This window comes from Strongylocentrotus purpuratus, unplaced genomic scaffold (genome assembly GCF_000002235.5).
Source record: "Strongylocentrotus purpuratus isolate Spur 01 unplaced genomic scaffold, Spur_5.0 spur5_scaffold_5, whole genome shotgun sequence".
Lineage (NCBI taxonomy): Eukaryota > Metazoa > Echinodermata > Echinoidea > Camarodonta > Strongylocentrotidae > Strongylocentrotus > Strongylocentrotus purpuratus.
This window is the reverse complement of record NW_022145611.1, coordinates 29,866,717-29,882,773: the sequence shown is the minus strand read 5'-3', so window position 1 is coordinate 29,882,773 and position 16,057 is coordinate 29,866,717. Positions and strand designations below refer to the sequence as shown.

The following is a 16,057-nucleotide window of genomic DNA, read 5'->3' as shown; positions in this document are numbered from 1 at the left end:
TTCCTGCAATAGTTGCATGACTGTCTGTTGCATCTTATTTGACAAGTAAACACAGACCTATGCCTTCACATACCAAAGGAAAAGATTTTAATTGTTTAATCTCCTTTTCTTATTTGCATCCATACAGAAATGTGGGATGTAATGGTATACATTTCCTTTGACCCATGCACACTGTAACTCACAGAGTACCAGCCCTGCAGAGTACCACTGCACTTTGCTGCAACACAGAGGGCAGACCAGATCATTTTGGTAATTAAAACAAAAGAGAGCAATCGGCGCAATTCAGATCATGATTTGGAATCTCCAAAAAAAAAAATGAATTGTTTTTTATTTTGTTCATGCTAAATACTGAACATGGTTCGCCTACAATTTCATTCAATGTCACTAATTGCTCTGTGTGTGAAAGACTACATGTATCATATGTTGGACACCCTGCTTCACTCACTGATCTGAAAGCAAACCTGAAAGCAAGTCTGGAAGTCTGATTAGCGGGAGGTGCTAGATTTACACCTCCATTTCCATGAAGGAAATTAAGTAAATCCTGGTGAATCGTTAACTTTGACACCAAATTAGTCTTGTCAGACATAATTATCACACTCTGCTGTTTTAACACCTCTAATGTGAATGGCTCACCCCTACATGGCATGCCAACATTCCTTCCTGATTTACTCCTGAAAAGGAAATTACTTTCTAAAGCTTCTTGAGAGAATTATCTACGACAAACTGATGGAACATGCAGTAGACAATGATATGATTTCATGTCACCAGCACGGCTTCCAGAAGAAGTGTTCATGTGTGACACAACTCTTAGAGTGTCTTTATGACTGGACGAAAGCATACGATGAAGCGAAAGGAATGGATGTCATATACCTTGATTTTCGAAAGGCATTCGATACCGTCCCCCATCGTCGACTGTTATACAAGCTTAAGCACAATGGTATCCGTGGACATATTCTCAATTGGATTGAGGGGTTCCTAACTGGACGCAGACAAAGAGTCGTGCTAAGGAACGGCACCTCAAGATGGAGGTCGGTGACAAGCGGCGTGCCGCAAGGGTCTATTCTCGGGCCGCTCCTCTTTCTAATCTTCGTAAATGACATTCCCGATATGGTTCTCACTACTGCTAAGATGTTTGCTGATGATACCAAGATTTACCGCCAAATAACATCGAAAGATGATTGTGACATACTACAGAGAGACTTAAATGCACTCGCTGCATGGTCTAAACTATGGCTACTTGAATTCAATGCTGAAAAATGTGTTGTCCTGCGCATCCGAGCAGCTATTAACTACAATTATTCTATCAATGGTGTTCATCTGCAGGAAGTGACAAACCAAAAGGACTTGGGAGTTATAATTAGCAATACCCTCACCCCTAACGAACATGTTGATGAACTAGTTAAAAAGGCTCGCTGTAAGATTGCAATGTTCCGACGCTGTTTCACTGCACTGGATGAAAGGAAAATCACCATTTTGTACCAATCCATAATTCGTCCAGCGCTGGAATATGCATCATCTGCTTGGAGCCCACTTACAAAGAAGAATATTGAGAAGTTAGAGAAGGTGCAGACCAAATGCCTACGTCTTGGTAACAAGGAAATTCCTATTGAGACATTGAAGGAGAGAAGAGCAAGAACAGACCTTATCAATTTGTACAAATACCTTAATGGCTATTACACAACTCCAGCACAAAGATTCTTCTCCCACCCAAATAAGGAATTAAGAGGGCATTCTAGAAAAGTGTTCCAAAGACGTTCCAGAACTCAACTGACTGGCCATTTTTATACAAACAGAGTGGTCCAACCTTGGAACAACCTACCAGAAAAAGTAGTGTCTGCACCTACAGTGGCGACTTTTAAAAGTCAACTGAGAGCCCTTCCCTTAGGAAAAGAGGGCTAATCTACCAAGTATACCAAGTAAGTATATCAAGTAAGTATTGAATGAAAAGTATCTGTACTTTTCATTCTCATACCACCGATACAATGGGATCACTGCTCACAGTCCATGTACATTGTAGTCCTTTTTGGGAATTTGATTTTCTGTTGAAAATTATAAAATATAGAAATAAAACATTAATAAAGTCTGACTTGTTTGTAAAGATTGAGAGTGAGTGTTGCTTTCTGAGGGGCTGAGGGGGATTTTCACTGCTTGGTATTTGCAGAAGTAATAAATTCAGAGTAGAAGGTGAATGTTCTCAGATTAGACGTCTGCATGTCTTCCTCGTCAAGGCCAGGTGACAAAGACGATTGTCAAATATGAGGTATGAGTCACTGATAGACAGACCTAATGCCCCATACAGATTGATAACTAGTTCCTAGACCTTCATACATTTCTATTAGCTGACAAAAGCCTCTACCTAGTCCCTCGGATGTCACGCCTCATTTAGTCCCAATTGCACGAATGCATTCATGTATGATGTAGCGAGATCACCATTTTCACAGACACCTTTTGAATGAGATACGTGCCCTGCTGGGAACCCTGATGAGCATTTGTTGCAACACTAACACACTAGTGCCAACTTTATATTTGCAGTTCACACACCATGAAAGCTCTCAGACAGATTGATAAATTGCTACTCATTCGTGACTGAAACATGGCCGTCATAATAGCATAGTGGTCTTGACATAATTGCTTTCAAGTAGCTGACTACTGTTTTCTTATCAAACAGAGTTTAACAACTCATATAATTGTGAACCTTTTCCCTTGGGAATCATACTGTGCTATAATATTAATTTCTTATGTTGTATACTGGTTAGTCAGGTTCGCATCAAACAAACTATTTGAGTTTTTGCCCAGTACAACCAAAACAAAATAAATTTAGCTTTGAGTTGGGGGGGTTACAACAGCTAAACCTACTTTTAGCTGAAATGAATCAACATTTGAAGGATCATTTTGTGAACTCGTTTCATAAGATTAATGAATACAATTCTCTAGTCTAGATGATATAATCTATCACATGCTGTAGCTTACAAGACCAGAAGGACAGAAACATTGTAGTTTTAATTCAGCTTTACCCTTGGGCAAACATGGCATCCTTTCATTCTTCAGTAGACAGTTTGTAAAGTAAGATTTAAAGGTTATGCAAGACGGTACAATAACGCAGTAATGTGCAAAACAAATACAGACAGATCACTATCATGTACAAAACAATATCTTATTTTAAAGAGACAAACTCTGTGTTTTAAGGTGATTTGTGAAAGGATACACCCAGTCAAGCTTGAGTTTCTCAGTAGGAGCGGGGTGCTTGGCGTTGAGATCATAATCCTCAACGTCTGATGGAAGATAGTTGGTCACAGGACGCCCTCTCAGGTAGATACGGACGTAGCCTTCCTCTGCAGAAATCAAACCACAGGTAAAACAAGTTAGTATTTGATGGCTATACATTGTGTGAAGCAAAACCTTACATCAAATACTTCCAAAGTGTTACATTAAAGGATGAAGAAATAAAACCTCAAGTTAGTATTTTTCTGAAACTTCATAACTTACTTCAAAAAGAAAAAAAAGGGAAGTGTACATGTAATCCTGGTGATATAAAAAGGATAAACACAATATTCAGTTCTTTAATTTATCATTTCTCTTCATCAAATATCAACTGAATTGTGATTAGACCTCAAACAACAAACAAAAACTAAATTTAAAAACTAGATGTGGATTAATGTTGTTTTGATACAAATAGATTAATTTTACAGACTTCTTTAAAACCTTGTTCATGCATTGGCTCTGAGAACATTGTTATATAATGTGTTTTTGTGATCATTTAACTGGATTATAGACGAGCATTAAGTTGCAAATGAAGGCAGTTGAACATTCCATAGAACAACAAGGTTAGTACAAACACAAATGTATGAAAAACAAATAGAGGTGAGCTTGGAGGTTTGGACACGATTTCACAAAATGCACAAATACTTGACATGGAGCACAAATAACAAGCAATGAAGTTTGTTTTGCAAATTAAGTTAAATGGTAAAAGAAAGTTGACTTGACTATAAATCACTTCCTTATGTTTCTGGGTAAGGTAGCCTAGCAAATTGTAATGGCACAAAAAAAAAGCATCCATAAACATTTGTTTATTATTATTATTATTATTTTTTAACATCCATGTACTGTAGCTGAGTGAAAGTTTACCTAGCATTGAGCCTCATCGAGATAGTAAACACATTTACCAGCTCCATATCCTAATGATGTGGTTACACCCACGTGTGATAATATTATGATTTTCAACTATTTTAAGCTACCTAACAAACTGTGTATATTTCATATAGCTGTGCTGATGTGGTAACTACATGTACATGTATAGTATGTAGTGAATGAAATAATTGAGGTAAATATCTCAATTATTTGTTGATAAGTGCCTTATGCTCTCAATATTGTATGTACCAGTATAACTAATGATTTGACAATGTACAGTACAATGTAAGCAAATTGAGTAGATTATCAAGTATTTGTGGTTTCATTCAACATTCATCATTCTCTTGGTTGCGTCTCTCTCTCTCTCTTTCTCTTTCTCTCTGTCTGTCTGCCTGTCTCTCTTCTTGCGGCTTTTAGTGTGGTCTACCATGTTACTCTGAAGTTTCTGTACCAATTGTTCAAAGCTGTGCTGCACGTTTCTCTCAAACAAGACTTGACATTTCCCTTCTTTCCCATAACATTTTGCATGACAACACTGTTCAAAAGAAACTAAACATTGTGAAGTAAGCACTTGATCAAAAGAGCAAACTTTATCAAACTTAGAGGAAAGAACAGTATGTTTTTTAAAGGTCATAGGTTCGGTGAAAATGTCTGTGGAAAATGTGTATACAATGTACTTATGATGTAGGACTACAATGATCAAGACCTGAGAGTGAAACTGACAAAAGTGTTTATAGTTTACATCATCAACCCTGCCATAAAAATAACCACAAATATTTATATTTTAATGTTTTTCAAATTCTCCTTTTTAAACTGGGATTGATCCATTGTGAACTACATGTATATACAAGCTTGGATAAACTTATTGTATCAATGATGATACATGTACATACATCATTGCAAAGTGAATCAGCCAGGAGCCCATGACCTAAGGGGAAGACAACTATTATGCTTCAAAAAATAAGAAAGTTGGTATGAAAATGTGAGCATGGAGGAAAGAGGAAACAACTGGTGCGAACAATTCTGAAGAATACAAAACCTTCATGTACATGTACTTTGCTTGAACCCATGTGCCTTCAAATCTTTGACCCATCTTCTTGAAAAAATGACTTTAAGAATTTCTCATGCATAATATCATCACATTATCATGACACCTACATAGCCTAGTTTAACCAGATACCAAGTTACTTTCTCTATAAAATGTTCATGCATGAATAGATTATGAAAATGTTCAAACTCCCAAATAGTCCTCAGATTCTAGTTAGCTTGCAAGATAAACAAACTAATATCAATTGAAATCTATATTGTAACTATAAATAAATATATACTTTTCAAACATATGACACCTGCTAAATGTTTTAGCTCTAAATTATATCTCATCCCTTTGATACAGGTTTTTAATGTAAACTTCAATATCAATGATATGAAACGGATATTTTACATCACAACTAATTCATACAAATGAATTTTATGAGAATTGATTAAATTTTATGAGAAATGAGCATGTCATAATATAATTAATTGATTGATCAATTATCGGCATCATGAACATGCACGATGGTTTCAGCAAGGGGAAATAATATAATTTGTTTGGCCTGTAGTTGGTGTTGTCGATGTGACTTAGGTATAACTGTGTTTAGTAGCATCCATAGTGCATCTTGTTGTGACTGCTGCTGATGAGATTAGCCATTGTATATTGTATTGTATATAGTGCAAATCAATTGCATGTATTATGCATCAAGGCCTTGCCCTTTCAACAAACCGACAAGTTTTGAGGCTACTTCAAATAATACAAAACTCATTCAAGCCCTGGTAGATAATTTGTTGGTGACCCCAAAATCAATTTGTCTGCTGTAATCTGGTGTACTTCAAATACAAGTGGTCAATAGCAGGAAATCCACAGGACCAGAACAAAAATCTTAATTGCTGCATATTTCCTTCTTCTTAAGAGGAATAATATGCAAATCACCAAATCTGTGCTGTATCAAAGTGGAATTGTGTTTACCTTTTGCTTTGCAACTCCCATAAACTCTCTCTATATAGTGTGTTTGGAGTACAGGCCTTTTATTTTGATATTCAAAAGAAGAACAATCTCAAACAATATAAATTTAGAAATCATACAAATAACACCTGCTATAGCACATGAAAAAACATTGCAATGACCAGTAAATCATTTTACACTGTATTTCTGAGGATTTATATACCAACAAAAGATTATTCCCTTTGTTCATAATCCCCCATGGGAAAATGTGAAGTGTAATTTCTCATAAACATTATTCATTCAGGTAATGATATTCCCACCCATCATCGGCCATCCTAGGATTCCTAGCAATCAATAAGAAAAGCACCGCCTGTAGGTGTCCAGTCAAGCAGAGAGATCACGGCCATTCCTCTCACAAGATGCCTGTCATCATCAGCTCGAGTTTGCCAAATAACCTGCTATTTTAACTATTCTGAGAGTAAATTAGCCAGTTAATTGCAACCTCATCAGCCCGGAGTTGCAATGAGCGGGATATTTGGTCGAGAAAATATCCAGAGATATCTTGGTCTTGTTTCCAAAATACCTCGCTCTTTCCTAAATATCGGGTTAATTCGCGCCCGTTTGTGCAAGTTTGTGATGAGCGTATCAGTCTGGTGAAGTCACAATTTCAAGGTTCAGGATAATAGTCTGAGTCTGAAAATAGCGGGTTATTTGGCAAACTCGAGCTGATGAGGACAGGCCTAAAGATAATGGTGGACTGCTGGTGAGTGGTTGGGGTTTGTGTGAATTCCCGAGTGATCGATATTAATCTGCACTTGGCCTTGCTTCAAAGGGTTTATGGGCTTATGGCGTTTCGTGAATCTTTGTGCAGCAGCATGTTTGATAGATTTGATCCTAAATGTTGTTGGGATGCATATGCTATGTTGTGGATATTGTGAAATAATGTTTCTTTACAAATCAGATACTATTGGAAATTGAATAACTTCACACAATAGAAAGGACAAAATATAAAGTAGCAAGTAATTCCAATCTAAATGGTAAATTAATTAATCTTTACCGAATGATTATTTCATTACAATTCTATTGACCCTTTCCAGTACTGTTTTATTAAACTCTATTATGGTATCACTAACATCTTGTCAAATTTCTAAGATAAATATTAATATCAGGTTTCCATTCATACCATTCACATTTACAAAGACAAAAAAGGGTAAAGGGTGTTCCATGATCTTCCATGCTTAGAGGCTATATCATCAGGATGGAAGACGGTAGTAGATTTCCAGATGGTAGTTATCTACACCTGCTCTCCGGAGCATGAAATGACCATCACTGACAAAAATATGAATCTTTAATCTTTGGATGGTATCGGTGTGTCAGATCAGAGTGGACTTGTAATTAGTATGGCTCTTATTTTACTTCTCAGTCTCAACTCTCTCTGTGGTAGCTTGACTAGTGATATGTACATGTACTAGTGACGCTCACACAAACACACACAAATAAAAAACTTGTCCAGAATGCATGACTTGGACTAACATCTATTATCTCTCTATTTTTTGTTGTTGAAAATCTTGAAGTTTTGAAAACTTCATTGTACAAGTTTATAGCTCAATATATCTATTCTTCTTTTTGATAAACAATGATGACAAATTAAAAAATGATAATCATATTATGATGATGCTGCGGTTTGCGAAGAGGATGAAATTAAAGTACCGTTAATCAGATTCACATTCTTCAAGTTTTTCACATGCTCATACATGTTCATGTACAAATGTCAATGTCAATAACACATAACAGTAAAAATGGGATATACATGTACTACTAGATAGCCTTTAGGAGACGGGTTTCTCATCCTCAACCGATCAACAAAACAAGCAGAAATGCACACATGGGGCAAAATGCAAAGAAGTTTGGGTATTTCTTAGTTACATTAGTACATTATACATGCTTGTAATACATCTTGTAACAGTTTCTCAATGTAAATGGCACTTTCAAATAAATGCTGGCTGTCTATTTCGACCCATTCTTTTAATATCCAGCATATCAATGTACCTGTATGATTGAATTGTGAACATGACTCAAAGTTTAATGAGTAGAAGGATAAAATGTACCTAAATATAGTTTTTTTCTGTATACCGGTTCATATACCAGCTCTTATTGAAATTGAGACTAAATACATGTTGTACTAATTATCTTATTTGAAAATAAAACCAATATAACCTGACTGTAATGTTTAATTAGTGTGCTTCATAATATTCAAGCATGTTAATGTTTAATAATTATAGCTCTGTGCATGCATGCTCATGGATGTGTGTTTCTAACTAAACTAACTTTATTATAATACTCCATCAAATAGAATGTCAGTGATTGATATTACTACTGACAGAGACAAATCAGCAACAAACTTGCTATAAAGATAATGCCAATAATTTCAAGGGCATAGTAGATATAAATACAATTTGTAGCACCTTTTATGTGTCAAATTTCAAACATCAATAACACAGTCCTTTTATTTCAAATAAAATCTAAAATCAATAATTGGATATTGCTACTTCTCTGGGCAACTTCTATTGGAAGAAATACTCATTAGATTAACTGGGAGCTTGGTACATCCAATCCCTGGATGAACTACAGATGTCAACGGTGCAACTCAATGTACAAATGTATTAGTTTTCCTCTGTCTACATGACAACTTAATTTTCTTGCTATAAACATGCCGGATATTACACATGCATCGTGCAGGCTCGGTACATTCTCCTAAACTTACCCTGGTTATACGTAGAATGGGACGCTATAGCAGGCAGGGCACAGCAAAGCAAATTTCAGGTTAGACATAGAGACAAATATAACTTACAAACACACACAGGGCAAGACAAACACATTAAAATGGGGGTACAATGTACATCACAAATAAGAAGAGGACCATTTAAGCACATATGGAAAGGGTAATCGTCAAAATACAGCATACCAATATTATGATTGGAAGGGAAATAGAATATTTGGTTTCAATACATCATCTACTGACTACAGAAATACTGAGATTTCATGCAAGCAAATGTTTATCTAAACATATACATAAACATTTCAGCGGCACTTTTCTAACTTTGCATGTACCAGCAGCGTTTGATGGGGGACATTTTTGGCCGTCTTTTTAATCTTGGAAATCTAATGCCAGATAAGTTGATTCTTCTTGTCAGCTCTTTAAAACAAAAAGCTCAAAAATTCAATAACACTTGACTTCCCTAATTAATGAATATCAATATGTAAATCGAAGTAGAGTTACATGTACAAGTAGGTTACGTAATAAACCAATTGTATATCACTGAAAACAGATTTCATAAGTTAACACAGGAATGAATGGAAATTGGTACAGATGTATATTGCATAACACAATTGCAATTAGAGCATCTGTACAATTGAAATTTTCTTTTTCACTATCAACAACATAAAACTTATTTTGAAGAATACAAGCAGGGGTATTTTTGTATATTTTCAGAGCTAATTGTTAAGGAAAATATACAAAATATCAAGTCAAGAAAATTGTTTGTCACAAATGTTCTTTAAAAAAAAAGAGCAATGACAAAACCTTCAGAATACTATAAAAAAAACATACAAATTTGGCCTTCTAGTCACCTCGTCTTTATACTTCTTTATTTTCTTATCGCATGTAAGCACTAATCTTGTTTGGAAAAACAACTTTAAGCTTTTTTATTTCTTTACTTGTGCAATTTTAGACTGCTTCGGTAAACCAGTTTAGGGGTAGGGTGTGATAGCGGCTACATTTCTGAAATTTCTACTTGTCAAAGGAACCACAAAACAGATTAACACAGCTAAAATGTACAACTACACTGTACATGGTACTTGAGAGAGGAAAAGGTTTTCAACACAACACTACATCTACACATTCTGAACCACAACTACTACCAATGATAAATTTCAAATCTTAGATAACAGAAAACTTACCAGCATTATGCTGCGGCTCCTTTGAAAATCTAAACAAGGATGTCAAAAAGAAAGAAAAGAAAATTAGTAAATCACTACAGTACCCTTTCGTTTCCTTCCATTATGATATGTAATTAAACGGAACCCATTGAAGCTGCATTAACTTCATAAACCTGTATTTTCAAGGGGTATGGTAAAAGGTTCATTCTGATTCTAATATAAAAAGAAAGATAATAATTAAATCCATCAAGTTTTATATGAAAATCTCTAAATTAGGATAATTTCATCTACCGGTAAATCATTTTAATTTTTTTCATAAGGGACTCATATTTATGTATTTATAAAATAAGAATTAAAGTTCCACATGCTGTTACATGGAGAGAAAAAAATCATCTTATCACTGTCAAACTCATATTCCAGGGTTTATTTCATACTGCTAATCTAAATTGATTACAAAGTAAATATTTGTCATATTCAAATGAATTACAGAAATTGTTACACTAACTTAATTGGATCATTGGAGAAATATTTGTGGTACCCATGAACAAAGTAAATAATCATTAGCTTTTAACACCATTCAATTGGTAGTCTGCAAGTTATAAAATGCTTCATTTATCAAGCATTCTCGTATTCCAACTGCCAATGGTGGGAAAGCAAATATTGCATGGTACGTTTGGCACCTAATGTACACTGTAGTAATGTCAATTGACAAACGTGACTACAGAGAGGTGGTGAAAATTGTGTATCGTCATGGAATCAAAAAGAAGAAAAGATGAAAGGACAAGAAAAGCATGAACTCTACCTTTAAGCTTCTCAATTCTCTAGCCAGACAAAAATGAGGCAATTATTTATACAACACAATGCACCAGAATTCCAAATCAAATATCCGATTGACTCATTCTACTATGTATAGGGAATGTACACATGTCACATGCAGTATTATTCATTTTCAACTACAATTTCAATTCCCAAACAAGCACAGATCTTCAGTACTACATTTAATATTCAATTTTTCAACTGAAATGTGAAAACCTAGTATAGGAAAAGAAAACAGCAGAAACCACAAATGCTCCATGTGATTATCGGTACGCTCTGTTTTCATAGTTTCATTTCCTGAAGGAAATTACATTAATTCTTTGTTTATAATAAGACAGCCAAAGTATAATTTTTATTTATCATATTTTAAAGCAACTTTTGCTTTAATATCCAGAAGGAGCTTGAATTATTTAACTTCAAAGTATAATCACAAATTTATATGGTGTTTAACCAAAAGCATTAAAACTGAAATATCAATGTTTCAGTTACCATAGTCATTTTTATCAACACATGAATAGAGAAGTTATTATACAATAAAGGGGGTAGTGGTCTCAAGTCATCTCTTTTTGTTATGAAAAAGTTATGAAATATTTCAACAACTGACATACATGTATAACAACAAAAAATCTATTAGTATGATACATTAAATTAACCTTTAAATACTTAGTATAAATGCTTTATTCTCGTGCTTTAATCACTGTTTGTTCTGTCTCTAATTTTAAAAAAGTGGAACCCAAAAGTTCACACCTACATTTACCTTTACCAAGGAACATTCTTCTTGTGTATCATTCAATTTCAAAAGAAAAGAAATGCTGAAATAATAATGAGTTTGGGCTGCAGTCAATAGAACAGTGCTCAAAGACATTACTTTTATAACAAATAAAAACTACAAAGTCCAAAACTGAGTCAATACAGATCCTTCCGGATTGAACGACTTATGCCTGGGGTATTCTCTTTGATGTCTGCTGGAAAAGGCAAAGTATAATGAACAATCAATGAACACTGTATACTTTGCTATGACAAAATATGAACCTTGATCCCAATGTGTGGGTGAGTATTGACTTTGCAATGGCTATTCTCCTAGTTGTGTGTTTAAGCACTTTTTGGTGGGAGTGGCAAGCTCCACGTGGTGAAGTTTGGATTTCGAAAAAAAAGTTCTGGTGCTATGTTTGAGTTTCATTCCATCATCTCTCATGAAGTGTTAGGAACACAAGATTTTGTATACTTGTACATGGGAATTGAAAAACAATTTATGACCAGTTTGAATGATCTACTTCTTAATGTATGTGCCTCAAATACAGTGTAAATAACAGTAAAGGTATCCAACTATCAATCATAGTACCGGTAGACAGAAAATTAAGTTACATGTATAAGGCCAGCAGGGTCAAGCATGGAGCAACTGTGGGTCACTGAGCTTGAAATTGAAAGGACTATTGTAAGCCATTTCTCAGTTCCACAATATACATGTAGGTATCATGTTTACTTAAGACCAGGTAAAGCTTTATATTAACTGGAAAGTTGACTACACGATTGATAGCGTTGGTTTACATTAAAAAGTGTAACATGCAGTTTAAAAGCTGAAATTATCCAACTTGTAAAAAAATCATCCATTTAATAATCACAAAAGTATTTGAATAAAACTAAAAAGGTCAATAAATCACATAAAAAGGTGAAAGGTCTTAGTATTACTAGCATGCAACTGACATGCTTAAATGAACACTCTTTATGCCTTTAGGCCATTTAAGTTGATACTATCAAATGACAATACATTTTTGTAATGAAGACTCCAAATTTCCAAACAACCAGGAAATAAGAATACCTGTATGATAGTTTTTTTAGATGCATTAATTAAATTTCTATCATAAGTTGTATAAGCAACAATCGGCTATAACAAACAAGGAGACCCTAGGATTGTGGGAGGGTCTACGGATAGCGTCACCTACATTTACCAATGGGATGAAGCCATTGTGAGAGTCTGAGGCTCACAAAAGAAGCCCCCTTCGCTTATTGATTTTGAGCTACCCAGGAGTCACTAGGGGTGCAAGAGGTGTATCAATCGATAGTCTGTCCATTTAGAACTCTGTCTCTTTAAATTATGCAGGTGGAAACACAGGGGAGGGATGTAAACAAGTCACAGCTGATATGCTAAAGTTGTTAATCGGCGTAGAGTAATATGTTTACCAGTATACTCTGGATTCCAGAATGTACATTTATGGTTCAAATTCTTTGAAAACAATCAAGTGAGTCAACTTTGGAAACATACAGTAGTAAAGACTAGAAATGGTAATGAACAGGGTTTACTCAACATACATGTAGACAATTGAAGTTAACACTATGAAAATGCCCTACTCTGATACAAATATGTACAAATATTCACAGCTTATTAAATACTTTTCTTTTGGGGATTATAATAATCCAGTTTCATTATATCTGAGAGACTTGAGATATTAATGTTTTACTTGTTGGCCTAGCTTTTACAACATTAAAGTAGACAGCTGTTGTCAGGCTGACTACAAAAGTGCACTCCACTGCCTAGAGCGTCTGCTATTGATAAAGGTTTACACACATCGCAGTAATTTGAGCCGGAAGGCTCGGCTCCCTTCCTTTTCCTGGCCAGCGTCCCTCGATCAGGAAATTGATGAGCAGCTACATGTAGCTACCTTCAGGTTGAGGAGGCTTAGACTTGTCCTATTCTATCATGTTTGTTTCATTCAATCACATATTGCTTCGACAGACTAATTATAAATGTATTATTTCACCAATAAACATATTTTGAATCCTTCTATCGGGATAACTTTCTTGTATACATCATTGATCTTCAGTATCATTCAAAGGAGTATTTTATCAGATAACAAACCTTTGAATACAATTATGGTTTTATGACATTTTTACTTCACTCACAATATTGACTCAAAATTGATTCGCCATTTAGAAATTTATTTTTCACCGGTATGAATGCAAGATAATGTGCTTTCTATTCAAAAGTAGTACAATAAATATAATACATATAATTGCAAGTTTTACAACTTCCTTATTTATTTTTGTATTGTACCCACTTTTCATGAATACAAAGAACAAGATTTGATAATTGCCATACATGATATGACAGTTCTGAATTATGGCATTGTATCATTCACTCTGTGTCACGTCATACATGTAACTCATTCAAGTATTACCAATAACTGCACAGAAAAACTTGGTTTACATTACTGTACAAGACAAAAGACATTAGACAACCTGTCCTGTTAATGTTTAAGCATTTCTTATTAATTACAATCCTTACGTCAGAGCTATGAAGCTGCTATGCTCCATGGTCAGAACAGAACTATAGGACATTCTGGTCGTGGGTTGATGAAAGACATCTTTACTTACCCTCCTGAGTTAGAACCAGAGGATCCTCTTCTGTCCCGAGGCGATAGGTTCGTCAGGGAGGCACTTCTTCTTGATGACCCCGGACTGTGTGTCATCGAACCAGGGAATATTTTAAGAGGGGGTGTGCTCATAGACCAAATCTACCACATGGTTGACTTTGCTTTGCACACACCGCCATGCAATAATCTATGCATACCGAGTTCTTGGTACAGCTATTCCTCATTCAAATAACATTTCCTGATGCCAGGTTTGATCAAAATCAGACCTTCATGAGGACTTTTTTTCCTACATTCAACAAGGCTTCTTGTTCATGACACAAAATGCACTCCATATTGACTCACTTGAGTTGTGGTAATTTTAACCTGGTTACAAAAGTTCAGTATGTCATGATCAAGTCCTTTAGTTTTGTGGTTTCTGCCTCGTTTCTTAACATAGTTTTTTCTGTATTATTCATTTTCTGGGTTCATTTGGTACAAACCACTTTCAAGAATTTCTGATCACCTTGCCCTTGAGCTTGTACCTTGTAAATGCCATTTGAATGAGTGAATAGCTCTACCAACAGGACAGTATGAATGGGGATTATAGGGACAATGTACTATACCACCAGAGCTGATGTTGACATACAGGAATGCATGGCATGGCATGGCCTACCAATCACCATACCTGGGCCAATATAAACGGCAACCTGTGAAATGTGCGCATGAATTACAAACCCTGTCTCTTATAAGTACACTTCAAGAATTATGAACAGCCGGCACACTTTTACAATGTTGTACGCGATATAATTACAACTTACAAGTGCCCCATATGCCATCTGTGTGAAGATCTCTCTTCATCTATTCTCATATACTGCTCATACCACTCATACTGCTCCATAATTATAGTTGTTGTCTTACTTCCCAGACTATACTTCCCTCTAACTCTACCTCTCGTTATTAATCACACTCATAATACCCCTGATTTGAACTTGCCTCTTTCCTCCTGCTGAGCCCCCTCGTGGGCTAGCGCGTGTTCGTCCACTGCCAGGGCGGGCACTGGATGGGCGGCCAGGGGTGTTGGGACGCCTGGGGCTAGCGCTGTTAGGGCGGGCAGTTGATGGCCGATTACTCATGATTGCAAACTTTCACTTAGAAATCCTATTCAACTTCAATTAGATCAAGTCTTTGACAACAGTCCAGTGCACACACAGAGTCAGTGGTTGATCCTCAAATGTTGTCCCAGTGACTTCCAAAACTAACGCTCCAGACTTACTGTTACACAGTTCAGCTATAAACAGCAATCAAGCTAGGCTACGCCTTTCTGTATAAACTCCTCAATCTTTCTCCAAAGAACCAAATCCAAGACTTTCTCCACTTCAAAACTCTGCCTTTACTTTCTTTCTATACCACACCCTTGCCACACGACAGCCAGCCCAGACGTTGGAACTCTACCGTAAACCCAATTTACAGTGAGCTAGCTAACCACACATGTACACACAACAGGATCACGATCTCAGCTAGATAGAACCCGCCAAGCCAAGCCTGCCCACTCAACCTTATCCACGCCAGATGACTGGCTGCCAAAGAACATGTGACCAGATCTTTCCAATTATCCTGTGTAGTCACTGTGCAAAGCCCTGAGTTTAGCTAGCTCACAGTAAGCAGTCTGCCAGCTCCAGCTCTATACACTGTGTGCAATCAACTGTATTGTCAAAACTTCCTGTAAATCAATCAATAGAGCTCCCTCTATTGTTGGTTTACCACACAATGAAAGCTAAACATTCTTCTCCTGTTTTGTTATCAAACAAGTCCTGCAATCTTTCTTTACAGCATTCTTGGCATC

The 16,057-nt window shown here is 35.8% G+C and overlaps 1 protein-coding gene across 1 annotated transcript in view; it reads right to left on the bottom strand.

Annotated features, from left to right (window-relative positions):
• EMAP (77 kD echinoderm microtubule-associated protein) overlaps nt 1–15,544 on the bottom strand; it is a gene marked incomplete at both ends in the record, with an annotated part of 31,773 nt that extends 16,229 nt beyond the window's left edge. Inside the window, 3 exon segments of the mRNA NM_214468.1 lie at nt 3,206–3,332; nt 10,070–10,098; nt 15,208–15,544. Coding sequence (NP_999633.1) covers nt 3,206–3,332; nt 10,070–10,098; nt 15,208–15,347 — 296 coding nt within the window.
• Nucleotides 15,545–16,057: the final 513 nt, after the last annotated feature.